Below are 24,811 nucleotides of genomic sequence, written 5' to 3' on the forward strand. Positions count from 1 at the left end.
ATGGAAAACCACTGGCTCCCACCACCCAGCTAGCCAGCTCCTACTGACAAACCCAGTACCCTGAGAGGGAAACACTCTGTGGGTGACATCACAAGCTCATGACATCACAGCACTCGCACACACAAATCTCATAGCAGGCATACAGAGGGCGAATGGTGAATGCTGTAAGGTCAAACGTGTATTGACGTTTAGCTCACAGCTGAATCCCCTTTCCATTTCAACTAAGGTAACCTTGCCCTTTATCTGAGTTGTATGGAGTCACCCAGTGTAAAGCGGAGGAATGTTTGAGGGCTAAAACTGGTCAGGCATGCCCAGGATGACACTGTGTGCTGAGAAAGATCTCTCTCTCTCTCTCTCTCTCTCTCTCTCTCTCTCTCTCTCTCTCTCTCTCTCTCTCTCTCTCTCTCTCTCTCTCTCTCTCTCTCTCTCTCTCTCTCTCGACTCATGTGCAATGCATGATAAGAAAAGTCATCAATTGAACCAAGCCATTGATATCCTAATCTAAACAAACCTCCTCTAGGCCAGAGTCCTCCACTCCAGCAAATGTTCATCCAATTTCCCTTCTCCCTTTCCTCTCTAAAGTTCTGAATCGTGTTGTTTTACACTCAAGTCTCACCTTATCGTGATAGCCATGCCCTTCTTCTTCATCGGTCCGGGTTCCGTCCTTTTCTTTGGACTGAAACTGGGTCGCTCTGTGATGCGGACCGACCTGTGTCCGGGAAAGCCCTTCTTTTTCAGCTAGATGCCGCTGATGAGAGAAAGCCCATTCCCCTCTATTCCTCGATGTATATGCCTAGCCACCAGCCACAACCTCACAAGGAGACATGGCCGACAGTGAAATGGTATTCTAATGACACACAGGTCTATGGGCCTCATTACAATTTTGCTGGTCCGGTAGTAACGGTGCTGGTAAGCTATTGCACCATTGCTACCGGACTGGCAAACTATGAGTTCTGCTCGCAGGTGCCTTTGCGCCCACCAGGTCTGACCTGGCGGGCGGACCGGCACCCGCGAGCAGAGCAAGTTGGAAGCACCGGCACCTTTCACGAATGGTGCCGGTGCATTGGGCTTCCTCATTTCCATTGAACCCTATGGGGAAGAATATTTTCCGGCGCCTGGGAATAGGCGATTACCGGGTCCGGCAAGGCCGTAATGACCCGGTAATTGCCCATTCCTGGGCGCTGGAAAAATGTGCACGTTCGGCGGATTCTGGCCTGGAATCGGCGACAATCTGCCTGAGTGAAGTTGACATTTGAAAACACAATTCTGTCACAACTGTAACCCAGCATACAATGGTTGACATGAATCAACACATTTCCAAAGAATAACATCCGCACAGAAATTCAAACCACTACAAAAATGGTTTAACTATGTCTCCCAACAAGCATAAACACATGTATTTATTACATTAAAAGGAAACATATAAGATATCTTAAGCACACAATTGGAAGATCATATGATGCAACCATCACTCAGAGGTGTATTTCCAACTCCGCTCCACGCTACCTGCACAAAACATCACCAAGACGCGCTCAGCGAGGTCCGCCAGAAATCCATACACACATAAAGTTGTCGGGCCCAAATTCCAATGCGCCAAAGCAGGAGGGACCAGCTTCCCTTGTCATTGCTGCAGAACAATGGAATTCTCTCCCCCATGCGCTAAGAGCAGAGGAATTTTATTGGGCCTTCCCAAAACATGGCTGTTGACTTAACTCAACCTCTACCCCTACTCCTATATAAAATCTACCCTGAAATATTTGCCATTCCTTATGTAACCACCTGGTATTCGTCCAAATATTTGTATTTGTCTGCCTTCGGGCTACCTGTAATTTCAGCGCTCTGATGCCTCAGGGTTTGTGTGCACTATACAAATGTAAACAATACATAAATAAATAAACTATGTTATAACAGAGAGTGCTAAATATAATTATCTATTATATTTTCCCATCATTCGGCAGAGCCACTTGATGCTAGTAATAATGAATGGTTAGCTCATGTACAGATGACCCAATTAAGTCAATTTAACATACATATAAAGGAAGTGTCTTCAATGTGTGCTTTACATTTTGTATTAGCCTTTCTTGTAAGTAATTATCTGTAGATGATCCAATTTTCATTACTTTGAATTCATTATATCCATTTGACTGGGTTATTTCTTAGGTAAAGAAAACCTGTAAATATGTATAACTCCATTGTTGCCTACACAACATTTTACTTTACTTATAATGGAAAGGTCTAATCAATAAAAGAAAAATGTTGTTTTATCCAAGTAGCTATCTCTTTAGTTAATCATTATGGTGTGGAATATTTGAGTCTTTGTATGAATTAGTAAAAAGAGGGAAGGGGGATAAGCTATATGGCTTGGCTGGTCGGAAGAAGGACGCAGATTCTGATAAGCCATTTCACTGTAGTTTTTATTAAAGAAAAGGAAAATGCCTATGTCTCCCTATGGTATAGGGCATCCCTACCTAACAAAACTAAGTTGCTCTTCAGTCATTCGTGAATGTCTCAATGGAATCTGTCTGCTGTCCAAAATTAACTTTAACCGACCCAACCACTACGACAACAAATAAAGACAGGGGAATGACTCCCTTCTTCCGGACTTTGGCTTTCACCAACTTCTATTCAATAGCTGATTCCCAGATAGTCTCTGCTTACTGCTTTGATCAGCTCACACAATTTGTTCAATACTTTATTCAGCTTTTGTTTCTATCCTCTTAGGATAGTGTTATTTGCTACTTTATTAGTCTCCTCTTGATTCTCTGTACAGCAAGTTGTTCTCCTCTCTTCCCAGGGTAAAGTTATCCAACCTTTATAAATCTTCTCTTGTGCATTCTCTCCTTTATATACAGTTCACAATATCTGATCCCTTTTTGATATCTGCCTTTGGACATATAACCTGATCCGGCCTTATCCCCGTACTTTGCCCTTACAGCTTTACTCCCTGGTTTGCTAATACTTTCTTGGTCCTGACTGATGTATGATGATCATTTACTTCTTGAGGTTTCAATACTACAATCCCTTTACTTTCAATGGGATGAGAATGATTGGTCCCATAATGATTCCCAGTCACTCTGGGATTCAGTAGTGCAGTCTCTTTATCTTGACTGGGATGAGCATGATTAGTCCCATAGAGATTCTCTGTCCCCCTTATGGGTTTCCTGCTTTCCCTATTACCTGTATTTATTAGGAATAACATCACCAGGGCTTCTACTCGCTTGGGGTCGGCTCTCTCTTCCGCCGAACTGGTCTCTGCTGTTCATTCAATGCTTCTTCCTTCATGCCGTCATCTTGGATGTCCGTTCGGTACTTCTGTTACGTTAGGTTCCACGTCTTCACTCACGGAGTGGCCTCAACGTGGTTTCTGGGCCACCTAGTCCACCACAAGCTTTTCGTGGTCACGCCACCACTTTCATTCAATGCGTCTTCCTTCATGCCGTCATCTAGGATGGGCGTTCGGTATTTCCGTTATGTTAGTTTCCACGGCTTCACTTGCGGAGGGGTCTCAGTTTTGTTTCTGGGCCACCTAGTCCACCAGAAGCTTTTCGTGGTCACGCCACCACTTTCCATCTCTCTCTCTCTCTCTCTCTCTCTCTCTCTCTCTCTCTCTCTCTCTCTCTCTCTCTCTGATTGTCAGGACGTCCGCGTCTGACTTTTCTTCTCTCATTTGTTTCTTGGAAAGATGCAACGTATTTATTTCTATTTCTAATTTTCCTTCGGGTTACAGGACGCTGCACGTCCAACTTCACCTCTGTATCAGCTTCCCTGCTAGTTTGTTACTAGCAGGTTTTCTCCCTTCTCAAATCTCCTCCACTCTCACATATGACGTAGTCGAGGGACTTCCCCGGTGTACGTACGGGCCTCTCTCTGTCAGACAGCTTCTCTCCTGCTCCACATATCATCCTCCTCATCCCAGTTGAATGGGATGTTTCATTTAAAGAAACATTTACAGTTTCCATTTGACAATAACACATACTGGCTTTTTCTTCATACAAGTCTTCATAAGATATATTCAAGAGGTATTATTGGGATCCTTTCTAGGGAGTTCCTCACAGTAACGGGAGTCCTTGTCCCCAAAGGAGGAGTCTGACCCGGTATCAGGTAATATTATCCCCATATATAGCCATACATATAGTCGCCGGGAAACGGCATAGGTGACATTATTTATGGGGATAATTTATGGGGTAAATGGGAGCGGGGGCTGCAGGGGTGTCCCCCCGCAGGTTCCATGGGGTAATAGTGCAGCAAAAAAAAAGGTGCCATTCTTGTATGGCAACATTTTTGCAGGGATATTATCACATGAAACCCTCCCAGTGAGGTCCCACTTGCCTCTCCACCTAAATAGGGTGTTGCGCAGCGGGATCATCTCCATAACCTTACAGGAGGTGGCTCTCTCTTTGGGACAAGGCATTAATTCCCGCAATTCATCACAGGCTGCACTAATGTCTGAGATGCACTTACCAGCCATTACATTTTGTATTGATTTCTAGGTTTAAATGTCTGAATCGTTCACTCTAAAACACATATACAAATCACAGTTAAACATTAAGCATTCCCAACTCTATCTTGTAGTGCTCTTAAATGCTACATGCAATGTTTTCTAGATACCGTGTTTCACCAGGTACATGCAGTATGATGACTGCATGGTTTGTGACGTGGGTAGGCAACTGCCACCATTTTCTTCTTACTCTTTAAATAGCGGGTCCATTGCAAGAGCATACAATTAAGCCTCAGCTTTAGATGAGCAAAATAGCGGCTTACCCTATTAATTAAAGACAAAGACAAACAAATTGGTTGAGCATAATATGATGAATCCTGCAGAGTCATCGCGGAACCTCAGCCTAAGATCTCCTCCCGTGTGGCCAGGGGAAGGCAGACACTAACTGAACCTAACCCTGGGGCTGGTATAATGAGGGAGGATCACATGGGAGGGGAAGTGGTGACTCCTTTGGGAGAGACGCAATATTCATCTTCTTTTGAGAATGAGTTTCCTGTCGTCCCAAATATCCGATGTCATGCTGTTATTGCGCAAGCCCCTCTCATGAGGAAGCCCAAGGAAACTTCTGTGAAAGGTTAACTAGACAGAATAAGTTGCATACCTTGGGAGTTGCTGACTCAGAGGTGATATCCTCTAATGGGCATGACTCTGTCTATGGTAGAAATCCTGGCCCGAATGATAAGTCACACCTCACTCATATACCATCTCCTACCTCTAATAACATCCAGTTCAACAATCAAATAGAAATTAAGACATACAAGACTCAAACTAAATATGGACTTCAAGATCCATAATGACTGTGGTAGAAGGACCAAGAGTCAATCAGGATCACAGATGCCATGGAAGGGATGATGCGGTCTGGTTCTTTGAAGGCAAGGCACCTGAGCTGGACATTTAAACTTGAAAATGGACCACAGCTGTGTGGAAGAAGCGCGAAAAGAGCAGCAGAGTCAGAAGCCGTCAGGAACAACACTGAAGTGGTTGGAGCTGTAGCAGGAGTGTGAACGCCAGCATAAGCCGATATGGGAAGAGAAGGCATGCGATTTTGCACAGTATGCGCAGCAGGAAGCAGAGTCAAGGTCAGCAGCGGGGAGAGAAGCCCAGGTGTATTGGAGACATGCTCCTGACCCGACGTGGATTCCATGGAGGTGCTTGCAAAGGCCCAGTGGGCTGCGGGGCTCAAGAGAGAGGCTGTGCAGGTGGTGGCAGGTACAGAAAATCTGTGAAATCAATTACCGATCCACTGAGGGTACGCCGCAGCAGCAGGGAGAAAAACAGAGATGCCAAACAGAGCTGGTGAGTTGGGCTGTAATAGCAGGTAACCCCGGGGCACTCCGAGTGGAACATTTAAAAAACTCAGACTATTTTGACTACCGAGCAAGTAGAATAAGAAGGCAAAAAGGGCGCAATTCTCCACTTATGAAACATCAACTTGGGAAAACTTGAAACATACATTGTCACCAGCGCAGATACTATAACAAGGAGATAAATAGGCAACAGAGAAGCAATTCTCCTTTCCTGAGACACCAGTTTGGGGAAATCTGTAACCCACATTGCCACTAAAGACGAGATCAACTGTAGTAGTAGGAGTTGTCTTACTGGCAGGAGAGTGAAAAAGGAAAAGGGACCACTAGTAGTTAGTCCTGGCAGTCGAGTAGACCAGGAAAAAACTGTTGATTTGAAGAGATGTGGTTATGGTTAAAAGGTGTTGTGAAAAGACATTGACAACTTTATAATTTTGACAAACTATTGCTTCATCAAAAGTAGTTGTTGTGCTATCCTGACAAAAGTATTCCATTGGAAGAATAATTGTAATATACTAATATTTGTTTTGTATCCTGAGAAAGACATTGGGCCTCATTCTGAGTCGGGCAGTCTGGTATAAAAGTGCCTGTATCCATGGATAGCGGCACTTTACAGGACTGCTCGACTACGGGAGTGCCAGTGGGGTACCTGGGCCTGCTTCAGCTATATGCTGGAGGTAAGCCAGGCACCCTACCATTGAAAAAAGCCCTGGTAATGAAGGGAAATCCCCTCATGGAGTCCTACGGGACTCCATATATGAGGATTTACACCGTACTGCCGGCACCCATAATCCAACGGCAATGCCGCCGGACCGGGTGCTGCTAAAGGCAACTACCAGATGCCAGTATCCTGGCGGCTCTACCACCAGGATACTGGCATAGCCCGAATGAGGCCCATTGTGTGGAGGAATACAATTGCTTTGGGTTTTGGAACAAGTGTTTGTGCAAGAGACATTTACTTTACCAAGTGGAAAGACGCAGTGGATGGAAAATACCTTTTGCGTTGAACTGAAATGAACTTTGTTGAATCTGAACGTTTCCATTGATATTCCTGAATTGATCCAGGGGAAGGGTGCCAAACCCTGGTCACAAGGAGCACTTTCTAAAAACTGTAAGCTTGAACTTTTGCACTGTTTTGTTGAACTGAACACAGCCAAACATTCCTTGTACACTTTTGTTGTATGTATTAGTGTGAGGGTCGGAGACTTTTTAGAAACTAGGTCATCTTTCTTTAGTTTTAGTTTGCTAGGTATGTATATTTTAGGATAGGGAAAGATATGCGTTCATCTCACCCCTTTTTATTTTAATAATTTGCAAACATTGAGAAAACTTTACCTTCGTGTCCATTTCGCATTTCTGACCCATCACAATAAGCACAACTACCGAAACTCTTTGGACCACCCTGGGGAAAAACCATTGTACAATAATACTTCCCAAAATGACTTTGTGAGAGTCCATAAAGCACTCTGTATCTCATCCTCGTCAGGCATAGTAACTAACATAGTAACAGGCATAGTACATAGTAACATTGGTAACTGACCACTCAAGAGCCGCTGTAGAGCTCCATGTTTTGTATGAATGTGACAAAGCCATCTGGAAACATTAATCTATACAGCTAACGACATAATGTAACAATATTACATAACAGAGTCATTGCATCCTCTATGATTTTATTAACTGAGCAGCCATCCTAAAATGGTAAGCCCTATGTTTAATTTGCCTAGTACTGTAAAGGAATGAACTGTTGAAAAACAATTCTAACCAGCAATAGATTCAACAAATACGGACAGATGATAGCCATTTATGCACACAACCAAATGCTTCTTTTAATAGAAACGTTTTTGTTCATGAAACGATTTACGGAAATTAAATAATTCTCTGCCCCAGGCATTTCATGCATCTTCATCATTAAGACCATCTTCATGTTACTTCAAGAGCTACATCCAAGAATATTTTCTTTTGACACGTTTGTCTCAATTGAATCACCACTGGAGCCTTGTGCTACCTTCTCCAAGGTTCCCTGTGTTTTCATCTACATAATGACAATGGGCCTCATTACACGTAAGGCACTAAGGGATTACCATACCGGTAAAGTCACCGGTGCCGGTAATCCCTTAGCGCCCTACTACGAGGTCCCTCAGTGGGTCCCGTCCTTAACGCCTGGTCTGACCAGGTGTTAAGGACAGGACCCGCTAAGGGACTTCAGAGCTAATAACGGTACCGCAAATTGTGGTACCGTTATTAGCTCCTTCACCATTCCCATTGAGCCCTATGGGGGCTCGAATGGGAATGGGGAATGGTATTTGGCATGGGGACTTACCGGGTCCTCCAGGGTCTGAATGACCCGGTAAGTTCCCGTACCGCCTACCCTGACCCGGTATGTGGTAAGGGAGTAGCCATGCCACTAAAAGCAGCATGATTACCTCCTACCGTGTAATTAGGCCCAATGTCTTCTAATAGTGTCAAAATCTGCATATTAGGCACAGCTGATGTGTGTGTCGTGTGTGTGTGTGTGTTCCTAGGAGTGGCAATACTGGCATACATTGGCACAGTTAGCATAACAATGTCATACAGTGGCATAACTAGGCACATCCAACCTGATTGTGTCCGTACATTATTATTACTGGCATTATTGAGCACAACCAATGTGAGTGTGTTCTTAGAGTGTCAATACTAGCACATTCTGGCAAGCCTTGTGTTTCAATGTCTAATTAGAGTGCCAATATTACCCTTATTGGGCACTGCCGACATGACTTTACTCTTACTGTGGCAGCATTGGCATATATTGGCACAGCCAGCATAACAAAGTATTCTTACAGTGGCAAGTCTTGCATATGTGATGGGCATAGACAGCAAGAAAATGCCTTCAATAATGGTCCTATGGACTGTTGGTGACTTGGCGTCTTTGATTCTTTCTTCTGTTGTTAATAGCATGGCCTTTTCCCCAATTTTAACACAAATAGTGCTATAAAATGCACCATTTGAACTCTTTATTGTTAGAGGTTTTCCCTCCTTGGTAAATTCAAGCTTCCTCGCTTACAGCAATGGTGCTTGGGGATTTTATTTTCAACTGGGGGATGGGTGGAAAGAATTTTCAATAATAATCGACTCACATTTTAGTGGAAAATATTTGCACCCCTCCTGTTGAAAAATGTCATCGGCCACCATTGCTAAATGGTACGCAGCTCAATACAAGATTAAGTAGAAATGTTTGTCCGTTTTTTGCTTCTTTTTTTAAATTTAAATATTTTTATTAAAGAAGTATAAACAACAATGCAATATTTTAAAAAAGCATGATACGATATATCAGACTTTCGCCTAAAATACAAGTATTGGGAACCCACTGCAGATCCTTGCACCCCCCCCCAAAAAAAACTCCCTCCCCCAAACAGAGCATATTGTAAAAAATGGAAACAAAAAGAGAGTTGGTCAGATTTGTCATGAAGCGCAAATCACAGGTCAAACACTCCATTGTTGGTTTAAAAAATTCAGTATTGAATTATATGGTGTGAGTTCTCAACCTTCATTGAAAAATAAGCTAACGCAGAACCCATGTGTGCTTGACGAGCTTCTTGCAGACCCACAAGTGTGAATATGTCCTCACTTGCCTCCCAAATCACGCCATTCAGACTGAAACAAATCTTTATTTCATTTAATCCATTTCTATTGCCGTTTCTCCAAATGTTGGGGTATGTAGGCAGAAACATTGAAATCAAGAAGCTGCTCAAGGAGGGTTAGGGGTAATGCGAAGACAGTGAGGTTGTAGAGAGCGGCAAGGAGCGCAGGATGAAACCAAGGATGAAAGATAGGGCGGTGACAAGCCATGCATACATTTAAAGGCAATGCACAAGGAGTGGAACTAGAAACGGGATTCAAAAGGTAGCCAAGGAATAGAGTGCAAGGCGTTAGAAAAAGAAGCACTGGGAGGAAGGCGAAAAAGAGTGCGAATGCGTGAGTAGTAGATTGAGCGCAAGGGAGCGAGACGATAGGCGCGGAGACTGATAAGAAGGGGTGAGCAGTCGTTGAGTCTTGATCGAACCAGAGAGGAGATAAGAAGTTCAGTAGCGTGGAATGACAGCAGAGTACGAAGCTTTCGGATATTGAAAATCTGAAAACGGCAGACCCGAGCAGTGTTGGAAATGTGGGAAGAGAAGGAGAGAGAAGGGTCAAAGGTGACCCAGAGATTTCGAGCAGAAGAGGACAAGGATATACAGGAGGGAGATGAAAGCAGGAGGGGGAGAGGAAGAAATAGAGGATGAAGGAAAGAAAAGAATTTCAGTTTTTGGAGGGATTGAGGTGAAGGAAATGTGAGTGCATCCATGATTGAGCAGCCTGCAGACAATCCGAGATGTCATTGTGGATAGCCTCGCAGAAAGATGGAAAGATCTAGGTATCGTCTATATAGAAGTCGAAAGAGAGAGCAAAGGGTTTAATGATATGTGCAAGCAGGGCAGTGTAAAGAGAGAGGAGGCCCAAGGACTGAGCCTTGGGGGACACCACGGCGGGGAGGAGAAGGAGAGGAAAGGTTACCAGCCCAAGGGACAGAGAAGGAACGGTCGGAGAGAGAGGAGCGGAACCAACCAACAACAGCAAAGGGTGACAGGGAGGAAAGAAGGAGTAATGATCCACCATGTCAAAAGCAGCCGAAAGATTAAATAGAATGAGCACAGAATAACGTTTAGAGCGACGGACGGGAGGGGGATCAATAACAGCCACTAGAGCAGTTTCAGTAGAATGAAGCATGCGAGGCCCAGATTGAGAAGCAGAGAAGAGGGTTATGGTCTAGAAAGGTAGACAATCCATTCTGGAAGTTTGAAAATATAAGCTGAAGATAAAGATACAGTAAAGGGAATCTTGCTTGGACAGGATAGACCTTGAATCATGATGCAATAAAACATTTACCGCACACACTATAAGTGTTTTAGTTTCAGGGTGCCATCAGCCATGGAAGGGTTCCAGGAACTGATAAGTTAGGCAATTGGCTACATTACGGATTGTGTAAATTACAGCATTCTGGTCTTTGCACATCACAAGAGGCGCTCTGAAGAGGGTACTTGGTGTTCAAAGACATGCAACCTAACACCAAAATGAAATAAGCCTAAATTGAAGAAACTGATGTTGAAATCCTGCAGGCAAATTTTTCAGGCATGACAAACAACGGGAACCAATCAAGGCAGACACGCTCACGCCAGTGCCGGCTCCCAAACATTCAAACATTTGGTGTGTCTGTATACCTTCCTGAGAATGGCATCCTATTTTGAGGTCTACATGAAGTGTTTTGCATCCATCAATGACCCCTTCGCAATCTCACAAAAATGGTCCGAGACATTGTGTGGACAGCTCAGTGTTATGACTTGTTTGAAATGACTTCAGCGAATCAAAATATGTGGTCAGCATTTGAAGGATTACCATTACGAAATAGACAATGACCAGGAAAATTGGACTCTACTGAATTGTCTCTTGTTTCAAAAAAGTACCTCCCTTGATAATTTTGGAAGACATACTGATCTCCTCCCATTGAGACTCCAGCATTGAACTGGCAATGAAACTGACTCACACTCAAACTTGGAGACACAGTTTCAAGAGGGAGAGCAAGAGTTAACATGGAAGAGATAACAACACATTAAAACAAATTGAGGCCTTGCTCTTGAGGTATGATGCCTCTTTCTGAGAAACACTTGGATTGTCCTATCTATAGACATGTGGCAGCACCTTGTAGATGTGGCCAATGAAGGACACCATCGGACTGTTGCCACCAAATGCCGTCTCTGACAAAAGACTCTAAGACTTTGCTAAGTCTGTCAAAGTGTCATGGAACAAACCGAACCCTGAGCTTCTGCAAATCTCTCCTCTTCCAGAAAGAATCTGTGAGCTGGTGGCACTGACTTCCACAGGCCACGTGCAAAGCCGGAATTAGGTTCTTGTTGCCACTGAGGAATTTCCCAAATGCCCTTGACTTCAAATTGTACCAGTGACTTCTGCTGCTTCATGTATCTCTGTCCTTGACAAGGTCTTCATGTGCCTATCCACTCCCAAAGGCACTGAAGTCAGATAATGGCCCCTGCTCTATGTACTGGAGGTTAAGCTGTTGGTTGATTATCCCAGATTACCCCATGACCTCAAGGCAAAGGGGATTGTTGGAACAATGTACTAGCAAACCTGTAGGACACAACCGAAGTCTGCATCTTCACTCAAAGGTCTCTAGGCCAAGGTTGGTGTCAACTGCTGTGGGTTAGTGGTTGTAGTGTGTCACCCTTCCTAGGAGCATGGTATCTCCCAGGGCTTGTGCTCATGTCTTGTGGCAGTGACCACGTGATGGGATTGAATAAAAAGAATGAGCGGCCTCCCGCTCATTAGTCTTGGAAGTGACGGAACCTGGCGTGATGTGTCCTTATTGCCAGCGCCATGCTGGCACTGCGTAGCTGGCTGAGGGACTCTGATGTCAACAGTAAGTGATCTCATAGGAGAGTTGATAAAGCAATGAACTGCATCCAGGTACTGAGCGCTTCCGCTCCACAGTGAATGTGTTATTTATCACTTTGCTACATCCTTACTCCTGCGAGTGGGAACATAAAGACTCCAGTGTTTTAAAAGCATACTCACGTTTAAACTAAACCAAATCGGATTAGGTAGGCAGTGCTACCATTTAAAGGTAGGAATTGGAACTTTTCTGTGTTGATGGCTTATCTAATTAAGTGACTGGATGTTTTAAATGGAGAACCATCTCCGGTTCCGGAAGCACCTCAAGACCTTCCTCTTTGCATCTGCCTTTGCTCCCCCTCTGCCCTGCTGATCTGCTCTCTTGGCACTGTGCACCTTCCCACCCTCTGTCCCCTGGGCCCAGGCACCTGCTCACCCTGCCACCCTTCTTCACTGCCTCTCGGCAACCCCTTGCACTGGGGACTGTATCTGTACCCCTACAGTCACCCACCCCCCACGTTCTTCTTTTTATGCACTTATCAGACTTACCCAGCTCTGCTGTCGTAAACACAGCACTTGCCACTTGCTGACCATATTGCCCCTGTTTATTGCTTCATTATCTATTTATTTGTATTTATTATTATTTATCGGTTCTCCTCTGCTCTGCACTTTCCACTCTCCCCCTTCCATGCACTTTTCCCCTTTCCCTTTCCCATGCACTTGCATGTTCTCAATGTCACTGGGCCTAGTAAGATCGTTGTTGTGTTATCCCCTGTTCCCCTCCGTTGCCTTGCCGCGCTCTGAAACACTTGTGTACGAGCGCGCTACAAATAGAATATCATATCAAAGGTAGAACTTTAGGCTCTCTGGTTTTAGCAGGAGGAGTTTGTGTTTGCAATCAACTTTATGAGGGTTTATACTTGGGAAATCATGGAATCCTTTTATTGTTCATTGAAAAATCAGAAATATGCACATATTGTTGTAGGTTATGATTTGTTTTTTTTTATTTCTACTGTGTGTATCTTAATCAGATACAATTATCAACACTGTATATGTTAAGTGTCTTGGCAAGACAAGAGGGTCTAATGACACTTTTTGATTTGAGTATGGGGTCAAAGGGAATGTGATGTCGCTTTGGTAATCGCAATGACTCTGTTGCTACTGGCCGGGTCAAAATTGATTTTCGCTTGTGGTCATGAATTTTGAGGGACTCCTTGCAAGGTTTGTTTCCTCCCGCCTCCATTTGTCCCCACATGTTCACCTTGATCTTCTAGAAGTCTCTGCGGAAGCCTCGTTCTCGATCCTGGGTGAAGCCTCTTAACTTCTGCGTCTCTTCTTTTTAAACACAGGTCCGTAAATACCTCCTGATGCTGGACGTCCGCAAAGACCACGTCAAGTTCTGGCGTCCGCAGGTGTTGCTGATGGTGTCCAACCCCCGGAGCAGCGCGCCCCTCATTTCCTTCGTCAACGACCTGAAGAAGAGCGGTCTCTTTGTGCTGGGCCACGTGGAGATCGATGATCTGGGTGAGCTGAAAATATGTGTGCGACCAATCGCTGCAAAGCTAAAGAGCCTGTTTGCCCCACCTGAGGGAGATGTGGTCTAGTGGTGAAAGTGCTATCTTGCCACCTGGCTACCTGCTTTTCATGATAGGATATGATATGAAAGGTTATTTATAACGCACTTAATACCCAGAGGTTTCTAAGTGCGGACCCGGGGATCGAACCTGTGGTGCTCCGTGTCGTCTTGCTTCCAAGGCGAGCACGTTGCCCCAAAGCTATCCTCCCGAGACATTCATTCATTACTTCAGGTTTTCCCCCAAAACTGGGAAACTCTGTTTAAATGACTTTATCTTCCTTTGCCTCAAATTGTAAGAATATTTCAGGTAAAACTGTAAAGAAACAGTGGTCTGCCATGTGCCGCCCCAATTACGCGTGATGCCCCACTGGTCTCCACAGGCCCTGCCCCATCCGATACATACTGTTGTATGTTGCACCTCATGTTAGAGATGCTTCTGCAACAATACACCTTGTACATTCAATGCTCTGAGGATCCTTAAAGGTAGGCCTGGCTTCATCACATACATAATACAAATAAAGTAACCCGTGAGGCTCAACATTTACAGCTATGCAAGTTTTGACACCTGGGGCGGGTGCGGCAGCCAATCGGGTTGCCCCAAACCGGGGCTGAATCTAAGGATCCTAACCCATGTTCCAAGCAAGCTACGTGCTGCTCAGAACGGCTTGTCATTTCCCATCCGCTCCCCTCCACCCTCAGTCCGCTCAGTGCCTCTTGTCCGATTGCCCTCCCCTCCCCCCCACTTGCTTATCAATTTCCCAGTGCCACTCCTCAGATGCTCCTGTGCCAACCGTCCATTTGCAAGACCACCATATTGGGTGAGTATTTGTTTCAAAGGACCGGTCACAGCAAGTATGAGACATGTTGTTTGGAGACAAATACAATGCTATCAGCACCCTGGCTAAAAGCGATAATTCAACCGCCCCAGGGGCTTCATGGTCCAGTGATCAGGTGCACACGTCTCTTGGGTCTGTATCTTGGGTCCTGCGTGGGCCGTGGCGAGGATATTGCTTTAATAGTTCCCCATTAGCAAAGGAAAGGCAGATCTTCTTGCTAATTCCTTTGAGGAATGGGGGGTTCTCTCATGTATGAAAAGGACAGTAATATCTCTTTTCCACTGAACTGCACAGGCACTGTTGCTAACCAGGGCCAGTCTATCCTAGTAGATTGCCATGAGAATCTTGAATTGTAGCATCTGCCACAGACTCCTAGAATCCTCCTGAGCAGCAACCTTCAGGACTGAAGGCCCAAGCACTCCTAAAGGTGATTCAGTTCACAGTGTGAGCTACATGCAACTAAGTAGGAAGAGCTGTCTGCTTGGGCCAGCCACCTGCACGTTTGGAGAGGTGCCGCAGTGCAGTCCACTGTTCTGCCGCAAGCTTATTCCTGATTCCAGAAGGATCTCTTGCATGGCCTGCTCCTGCTTGCGGCTTGGGAGGACCCATTATTGTGCCCAGCACCCAGAGTGAATCATGGAATGCTGCGCAATAGTAGTGCAAAGCTCAGCGCTCACGCTAGCTTTGTGTAGAAATGCGTGGATGTTCACAAGTGCACACTTACACATTTGTGTATGTTCCTGAGCATATTGCTGTAGGTATTCAGGTCACTTGCTCGCAAAGTGTAATTGTGGGTATTGGCGCCCTTCTCTGGCTCAGCATTACGCCTGCTTAGCACCAGGGGAGTTGCTAGGTCTGGAAAAGACCCGGGGCTAAGCTGATGTCGGTACTGTCGGGACTGGGGGCTAGCTAGTCTTTTGGCTGTAGCTCCTGAGATTCTATCCGGGGCTACAACCAAAAGATCAGGGGCTATAGCCCCCTTAGCCCCCCCCTAGCAACGCCCCTGCTTAGCACGATTGCTCGGATGCTACTTATGGCCCCAGCCGAAGTTGCGCTTCATGCACAGCCCCACCACTCACTTTAGTGGCATTTACTGTTCCTCAGTTACCACACACCAGATCTCTGCATGAACCTTGGAATAGCAAATAATCTTCGCCCCTGTGAAGATGTCCTCTCTCCTCTTCTGAGATGGGACTGTACCCCAGTTACCCCGGAGTCTTAGCTCTTCCTGTGGGTGAACAGGAGACGGTGTGTGCAAGTCATGCCCTCTCAAGTTTCTTATGTGTCTGACTATTCCTTCATCGCCACCCCAGTGCACAAGTCCCTCATTGCGCCTTGCTCTGTCTTGTATGTTCTACAGTGTCTCCACCTGTCAAGTATGGAGGCCAGAGACCTACCACAGTAGGAAGCCTTATTTCTGCAATACATATGTACATTTGTGTACATATAATCTCTAAAAATACACAGAATACTACAGAAGAAAGAAAATAACCATATTACAAGTCTACATTTATGTCAAGTCTCAGGGTCCTGGTCTTTATAGACCACTACATTATGTCAGGGTAGGGGCTGCACCTCCCTAGCCTCATGGGGAAGGGCCCCCCCCTGGGAAGAATTGATGACACCTTGTGAATCGTCACAAGGACCTAAGCATCGCTGTGGGAGATCACACATTCCTAGCTTCTAACCTATGTAAACCTCCCACTCTCCCTGGAGACTTCTTGCGGGCATGTACTCCGCTCAGGGCGCACACAGTAGGGTCAGGGGTTCCACTGTTCAGGGCCACTTTCTACCTCAGGTCGCGGGACTTGTTATGTTTTAGATTGATTACATGCAGGCGAGTCTGACACCATTTGGAATGTTTAATTGGAATGTTTACTATTATGTTGAGGGAAGGTTCTCTTATGTTCAGTTGGGGCCGACTCTCTGCATTGGTCAGACCAGTGGATTTATTTCTCTCTTTACTTCCCTTATTACTTACCACCTGATTTCTTTGCTGCCCTATTTGTAACTGGCAACTATATTTATTAAAGACACATATTAAATCCGGACCACTCAACTTTCACTTTGTTATAAGATGTGCGATTTAACAGGACTCTTAATAAATTGGGAAGTAGATTCCAGCTGCGGTGAGGGCCTCACTGGGAGGCATAACTATGACTGGCTCAATTACCTATGGCTCCCACAGGGGGAATGCAGGGAAACTGGCTGAAAAAGGTTGGCGTTAGGCCACGTAGGTTCATTCACGCCTCTGGGGCCGTTATAAGTTGTGGGCTCGCTTTTTTTTTGATGTGAATGAAAAATATGTGACACCCCCCATGTCTTGGTCTAATTTGAGGAACGCCGGTAGGATGGCATGGAAATATCACTTGAGTTGCTTCTTACTTTACCGGTGGCAGGGCCCTCTGGTCATGGCACCAGTTAGTCTTTGGGCCATCCTGGGCACATTCCTCCTGCCAGAGGTTCTGGTGGAACTGGCCGCCGTCTCTCTCTTTCTCTCTGCAATAAAAACAATGTTGTGCCACAACATGTGTTTTCTTCTGCTGGAAAAGGCCCTTTTAAATATACTGGTGGGTCTAGTGGTTCGCCGTGGAGGTGTGCCTAATTTACATGTGTGGCAGGAAGTATGAATGCGGACTACTCCCTACTCTAGAAAATAGGGGGGACTGAGATCTCCATAACAATGAGGCCCATAGTAGGGGTAATGATTCGAAGCCCCTTACATTAATATAGACTTTCAGGGACTCAGGCTTCTTCCAAGAAAAGGTCTCTCGTTCACTATGCTCTGTCTCTTATCCCCTTTAGCACAAGAGCTCCACCACCAGGGATGGCCCACCACACTGAGCTTCTCAAGCATTCTAGGCTGGGCACACAAAGGGTGCATGAAAGCGGTCAAATAAATGTGACTTGTATGTGTGCACTAAGGATGTACTTAACTTTGGCTTTGAGTATTCGAAATTCCTCTGAAATCCTGCTATTCGGCTTCAGCCAACTACTTTCTAGAACACTTGACTACTTTCTAGAACACTCGGCCGCAGGTGAAGTCCACTTTCTATTGTTAGCTATCTTCCCTCTGTTTGAGAGATTATAGCCAATCACAGAGAGTGGAACGGCCAGGGGAAGGCTGCAGCAGCCAATAAGCTATTTGCTATTTGCTGTTTGCTTATTGGCTCTTGCAAATTCCATCCAAATGTATTTTTCCAGCAGTGTTTTGCTCACTGTGCATCTTTAAACGAAATCCCCGGAGACTCTCTGTGAGCAGAATCCATTCTGCACACCAGTGAAGGTGGCGTTTCACTGGGCTGCAGAATGTGTTTTGCTCACGGAGGGGTCTCCAAGGTTTTCCTTTGGAGATGCTCTTTGAGCAAAATACATTTAGCAGCCCAGTGAAAAGCCACCTTCACTGGTGTGCAGAATGGATTCTGCTCACAGAGAGTCTCCGGGGATTTCGTACACCAGTGAAGGTGGCGTTTACATAACGCGCCGCAAGCTGAGGCACATTATGCACCCGCCTCCTTCACTGATGTTCAGAATGTATTTCCACAATGTGCCTCAGCAGTATATTACACTTTGTTCTGTCTCAGCGGGGGCAGGGGCCACACTTTGCCCACATAGCGAACTATTCGGCTTTGGCTGAATATTGGGCCAAGTATTCGGCATCCGCCCAAATAGTCCTTTCACTATTCGGTGCCCCCCGAGTGTGCACTGTACCCTATGAATATGTACATTATTCATGCATGACAGTGGTGGGTGGTATAAATCCCTGTGCCATAATATAAACCACTAAGTGGTGTTCAGAAGTAGGCTTACCAATGGGTGCTTCAAGGTTGTGGCCCAGAGCAGGTGATACAATTGAAAACGTAGAGCCGCAAATAGGAGCACAGGATTCACGCCAGTGTTTTTTTTTTGGGCTGAGCTACACTTGTCTTTACCTAGAGGAGGGGTGGATACATGTGATGATAGTGTACAATGTTTTACTGGAAGGGGCCCTCAAGTGGCATCGACTAACTATGGTTCCTTAAATCTTCCACCAGATGCGCTCCCTTCAGACCCCCTGCAGGACAAGTATGACTTCTGGCTGCAGCTGGTGGACAGGCTGAACGTCAAGGCCTTCGTGAACCTGACCCTGTCGGATTCGGTGCGGCATGGCATCCAGCAGCTGCTCTTCATCTCCGGATTGGGTGAGCTATGATGAGGACCGTTCACGGGAGACCCCCTGCGGAGCCTATGGCTGAATTCACCAGTGTACCCCCTGACCTCAAGCTTCCCTACCCCAGTAGAGGCAGAGCTTCCTGGGCAACAGTCATGTGTAGATTCACAAGGAAAACAGGCAATTGTCATGCAGGGAGGCATAACCATGAGGCAGGGGGCGCTGGGGCAGGATCAACGCATGTCAGGCAGCTGCTGGAGCAATAGACAGGCTCAAATGTGACTGCACATCACAGGACACGGGTACGTCATGGGAAGTAGTAGAAGTTGGGTATAGAGTGTGCACTGGTGAGAAACATGGCAAGGCGGCCCTGGTATAAGCGACAGATGCAGCGGGTATTGAGTTAGGGGTACAGAGAGTGGATACTGTGAGTGCCATTAAGTTAGCAGCATTAATCAACTGTAATCTGTCTATAGTGGCAAGATACATATCCGTGTTGGGGAGAACATGAGTTTTACAAACACATCTGTTATTATTATTATTATTATAATAATAATAATAATTATTATTATTATTATTATTATATTTATTGAGTGCAGACCTGGCTTCGAGAAGCAACAGAGCACTTTACAGAGGTATACCCCAATATAGATACACAGCAGAGTGCTTTACAGAGGTATACAACAGTACAGCTATACAGTGGGGGTAGGACACAGAGGGGCACATAGGAGGGGACACCTGCACAGGGTGGCAGGGAGGAGAAGGGTGGTCTAGCGAGCCAGGCGGCACCGGGTGGGCAACGTGATGGCTTAGGTGTTGAGGAGGAGAGACTCCTTGAAGAGGTGGATCTTGAGTTCTTTTCTGAATTGCAGGGGCATGGGGACCTGGTATGTTAATGATTTCATGGGGATAGGTAATGTGTACCTATAAATGGAGATATGAAGTGGGCACCGCTCTAACTACCTTTGGGGATAAGCACTGGTAGAAGAGTCTGTGTGGGCGCAGCACTGGTATAAGGCACGGTTCTGGAATAAGCACTGTGATAAGGGCATGAGAGGCTTCGAGATAAGGAGACATAAGCAGTGGCCACTAGTGTAGGTGGCCATAGCAAGTGTGTGCCAATATAATAATATGATCATGTTTTTATATAGTGCTTCATGCAGGGTTATTCTAGCTTCTAAGCACTATACTAAGAGATGTCTCGTATTACCCAATTAAATGGCACTCAGTGTAACAACCTTGGAAGGATGAAGAGCTGAGTCAGCACTGACGGAATTTTAACATGTCATAAAGCTGCACAGAGATGTATGGGGCGAGCGGATAACTTACTTAGCAACTTACCAGCATGAGGGGCACACAATGTGGGCATTACTGTAATGGGTAACTGGGTGTGCCTTACTATGTGTGCAACAGAGGCAGTGAGCACTTGTATAGTTGGTAATGTAGAATGGGATGTGGTGACCGTAGTGAGTGGGCACTGGCATAGCGGGCGTGGTGTGTCACTTATGGGATACAGGGCTGTAGCAAAGGTATAGGAAACCATGGGTTGTGTGTCCTGATGTAGGGCTATGTAGAGAGGTATCGATGCAGTACGGAGCTCTGCAGGAGTAGCACTGAAGCAAGGTCTGATGGGGTACGGGATAAGGCACCAGACTAGTCGTCAATTCCAGTAAGAAGAATTATAGGACGGTCTTCGGGAGGATGGGCCTTGAGGGAAGGCCATGCGTCAGGATGGGAAGGGGACTGAGGGTTCTATTAAAGACATTCTGTATGTTTTTCAAATGCCACTGTCTGTGTGTTTCTTAGGTGGCATGAGACCCAACACCGTTGTGCTTGGATTTTACGACAACTGCCCTCCGCGGGACTTCCTTGAGGAAGAATCGGCCTTGGCACGCAAGAGTTCCGAGGGCATCTTCACCGGTCCCCCGGGCATGGAGGTCAACTTTCCCCCAGTGCGGAAGGGGATGTCCCCGGGGAGGCTGTCATCAAAGGAGTATGTGTTCATGATTGCAGATTCTATCAAGATGCTGAAGAACGTAGTGCTGGCGCGGTACTTTTCAGACTTCCACAAGGCCCAGGCTTTTGCCCATGGAGGTAAGGGCGCCTATGTGGATGTTTGGCCAGTGAACCTTCTGCGCCCCGACAGCAACAGCTACGTGGACACCTGCAGCTTGTTCATGCTGCAGATGGCCTGCGTCCTGACCATGGTGCGCTCCTGGAAGCGGGCCAAGCTCCGCCTCTTCCTGTGCATGGAGTCGGCCAGCCCACGCCCGGTGCAAGAGGAGAAGCTCAGACAGCTGCTGAAAGAGTTGCGCATCCATGCCCTTATCCAAACAGTCAACTGGGATGACGTGGTGGCCCTGCACTGGCACAAGCAGGCATCCCCGGAGGAAGAGGAGGACGAGACCTTCACAAACTTTCCAACCAATGCCAACCGCATCTCCGACGAGTACCTGGGCGCGGTCAACAAGATGATCTTGGAGCAGGATTCCATCCGTGCACCTGCCGTTCGATTTCTCTACCTACCTCGGCCACCTGCGGACACAGGACTATACAATCGATACCTCCACCAGTTGGACACAATCACCAAGGGATTGGGCCCAACGTTATTAGTTAACGGTCTGAGTGCCGTCATGAGCACTCAACTTTAAGCACGCTTGTCATGTCGTGGGGACATGAGGAACAGGCTGGATGAATGAATGTGTGAATGATACAAGCTTTTATAAAATACAGGAGAATTGATGAGCAGTGGAGATGAATTGATATTAGTTAACAATTAAAATGCTCATTCGGCTGCTGTAGCGTATAGGATATATAAAGGGACGGTGAACCGGATTCACCCATTCTAGGGTTCCTGGGATGAATTCTTGGAGTACAAAAGAGGCTTGTTTTTTAATTGCCCCTCAGGTCCTGAGAAGTGCTCTGTTTTACTGGCAATTGCCAACATTTACTTTCCCTAACATATCACGGTTGTGTTGTATTCTAGCTTAATGGACCATTTTCTGAGGGCCAATTCACATTGTCCCAAGGGGCCGAAAGCATGAGATGGCCGGATCAAGGGTGGGGGGTGGATGAACGTACTACTTCTAAAATATTCCTTTCACATGTGCACATTGAGGGGAACGCGTGTGAAAACAAATAAATAATATGAGGCTGGGTAGCCCAAAAAAGAAATACACCAGACACAGGTTACAAAGGAACATACAAAGGTCTTTATTTTATGCTAAACAGTTACAAAAAGTCAAAGACAAATCAGATAGCTATCGGCCCTCAGTACAACACATCGAACTCCAGCGTGGTTCGGTGTGCTCAGTGAGTGGGAATATTCATTGAAACAGTCAGGCTTTTATACAATGTTCAGCCTGCTGTCCAGCCCTACTGCGGGTTAACTATTCCAAAAATACATTACTGATCTAGGGTTCGTGCCAGGTTCGCTTATGATTTGTTCATCTATATGTATCTAGTTCATCTTTGGTTTACACATCAACAAGTCAAAATGGCAACAGTGTATTCTCCAGGTTTAACATTAAGCCTTAGGACATAGTTTATATAATGTAGTTAAACAGGCGTTCCCATTCAGTTATTCAAACGACATTGCAGTTAATATATGTTCATAGATCAGTTTCGTTGACACAGGTAATCCATTACACACAGGTCAGCAAAGGACAAGGTCTCAGTTCATGACCCTTACAAGTGGCCTGCAGGCAAGTTACATATTAGCTGTACACAGAGGTCATGGCGGCCGTGTTCTATTCTGAATGACATCGTCCACCATTTTAACTCACAGGGTGACTTTACAGGGAGAGAGTACCTAAAATGGTGGTTTACATTGATTCTAGGGTCAGGACCTTGCAACACGAATTTCTTCACAAGTAGCTTGTTAGCAGCTTGGCGTAGGCCAATATACATATATTCATAGCAACAGAAGGAACAATAACATTTCCAGTTTGACACGCGTTCTCCTCAAAGAGACAATGGCACTTAAATAGAAGTTTGAGCCACTAAATCCCATGATCTAGGTTTTAAGTCACTCCTGAGTTTGAGCCACTAAATTCCATTACCTAGGTTTTAAGTCACTCCTGAGTTTGAGCCACTAAACCCCATTACCTAGGTTTTAAGTCACTCCTGAGTTTGAGCCACTAAATTCCATTACCTAGGTTTCAAATCACTCCTGAGTTTGAGCCACTAAATTCCATTACCTAGGTTTTAAGTCACTCCTGAGTTTGAGCCACTAAACTCCATTACCTAGGTTTTAAGTCACTCCTGAGCATTATTCTTTAGTGAACAGTTACCTCATCTAGTTTGAGGGTCAGCCACGAGTAAGAGGAGGCGTAGCAGTGAAGCTGTGGGTCCTCAGGTCTCTGCGAACAAGAAGTAAAACCTTGACCTCATTCTTTTTTTTTTACCTGATGCACCCTCAACTTGATTCGCTAAACACTCTTAACTTGCCAAGCGCTCCGTGTCGCTCCCACTGACTCACAGCACTGCGGGGTCTCCGATCATCTCCACACTCCATTATTGAAATACATCTCCTTTGTTGACCTTTGCTAGAGTGCCCTGAGGTCTAGGGTGACATTACTTGAATCATTATTTTTCTTGTCTTGGTTTTGTATTACAAGCCTACAATTGACCTCTCCCGACTTCCATTGCCCATTAATCCCAGCCACAGTGTTCTAGAGCCTTTGCTTTAGGTTGCCGCTAAATAAATCTCAAAAATGAAATGTAGGTTACACAAGGGGTGTGCACATCACTTACCTCAGAATTTGGCTCTGGACCATTGAAACCTTACTCTGAAAACCACCCCTTTGTGCTGCAGTCTGCTTCCTGGATTTGGTGCTTTTTCTAAGCGCTTGTTATGGTGGGTTTGTGCGGTGTTAGCGGTCCAGGATTCGAGAAGCCATGGGGGAAGTGCTGGTTTTGGTGCTTTAGGCATGCTGCGGGTAGGACAGTTGGCATCTTGCGGGTAGGCGAATTGTCATGCTGCACTGCTGCCTTGCATTATTTGCATGCTGCAGGTAGGTGACTTGTGCCATGCTGTGGGTAGGCGATTCGGCATGCTGTAAGTAGGTGAATTGGCATGCAGTGGGTAGGTAAATTGGCATTCTTGTGGCTAAGTGAATTGGCATGCTGCGGGTAGGTAAATTGGCATTCTTGCGGCTAAGTGAATTGGCATGCTGCAGGGAGGTAAATTGGCATTCTTGCTGGTAAGTGAATTGGCATGCTGAAGGTAGGTGAATTGTGCCATGCTGCGGGTAGGTGATTCGGCATGCTGGACTGCAGTTTTGCATTACTGGCAAGTGATATACTATGCTGCGCATGCGTGATACTGATCAACACAATATCCTGTCTAAGAAAATAACAGTTCTGCTGATCATGCACTGTCCTGGAGAGCGGCCTGTGTAATGACATTTGCTAAACTTGTGCCTGCTTTTGACCCACGTGACTATGCAGCGTGCAAGAGCAATGAGTGCAACTGACCAATAGAATGAAATGTTCAAAACGTTTGCTTACATTTTACTAAATTGATGCGGGTTGTAAGAACAGTGCCTGCTTCAAATCCCATGTAATAACTGTAAAACGATGCCTTCTTCTGAATGTTATGCAAAACCTATGCCTTCTGAGATTTGGAATTAAAAGTGTACAACTTGTGCCTTTCTACTAACCAATGGTGAAAGTGCAGGAGCACTGCCTTATTCTGATCAATAGAATGCACTATGTTAAATTTGAAATGGATGAAATCCCTGCCTCCTTCTGACCAATGATGCAAAGTGCAGCAGCAGTGCCTTATTCTGGTCAGTATGATGAAATGTGTGACATCTGTGCCTTCTAATAACCAGTGGTTAAGTGCAGCAGCAGTGCCTTATTCTGGTCAGTATGATGCAATGTGTGAAATCTGTGCCTTCTAATAACCAGTGGTAAAGTGCAGCAGCAGTGCCTTATTCTGGTCAGTATGATGCAATGTGTGAAATATGTGCCTTCTAATAACCAGTGGTAAAGTGCAGGAGCACTGCCTTATTCTGGTAATAT

General features: G+C 45.7%; 1 protein-coding gene across 1 annotated transcript in view; it reads left to right on the forward strand.

The window, feature by feature from the left end:
• LOC138491168 (solute carrier family 12 member 9-like) overlaps positions 1-24,446 on the forward strand; it is a 1,232,896-nt gene extending 1,208,450 nt beyond the window's left edge. Inside the window, exons 11-13 of the mRNA XM_069617543.1 lie at positions 13,572-13,746; positions 18,669-18,815; positions 20,591-24,446. Coding sequence (XP_069473644.1) covers positions 13,572-13,746; positions 18,669-18,815; positions 20,591-21,435 — 1,167 coding nt within the window. The 3' untranslated portion in view covers positions 21,436-24,446. The remainder of the gene's footprint in view (positions 1-13,571; positions 13,747-18,668; positions 18,816-20,590) is intronic.
• Positions 24,447-24,811: the final 365 nt, after the last annotated feature.

Source organism: Ambystoma mexicanum, chromosome 10 (genome assembly GCF_040938575.1).
Source record: "Ambystoma mexicanum isolate Mex_15411 chromosome 10, UKY_AmexF1_1, whole genome shotgun sequence".
In the NCBI taxonomy this organism is placed as follows: Eukaryota; Metazoa; Chordata; class Amphibia; order Caudata; family Ambystomatidae; genus Ambystoma; species Ambystoma mexicanum.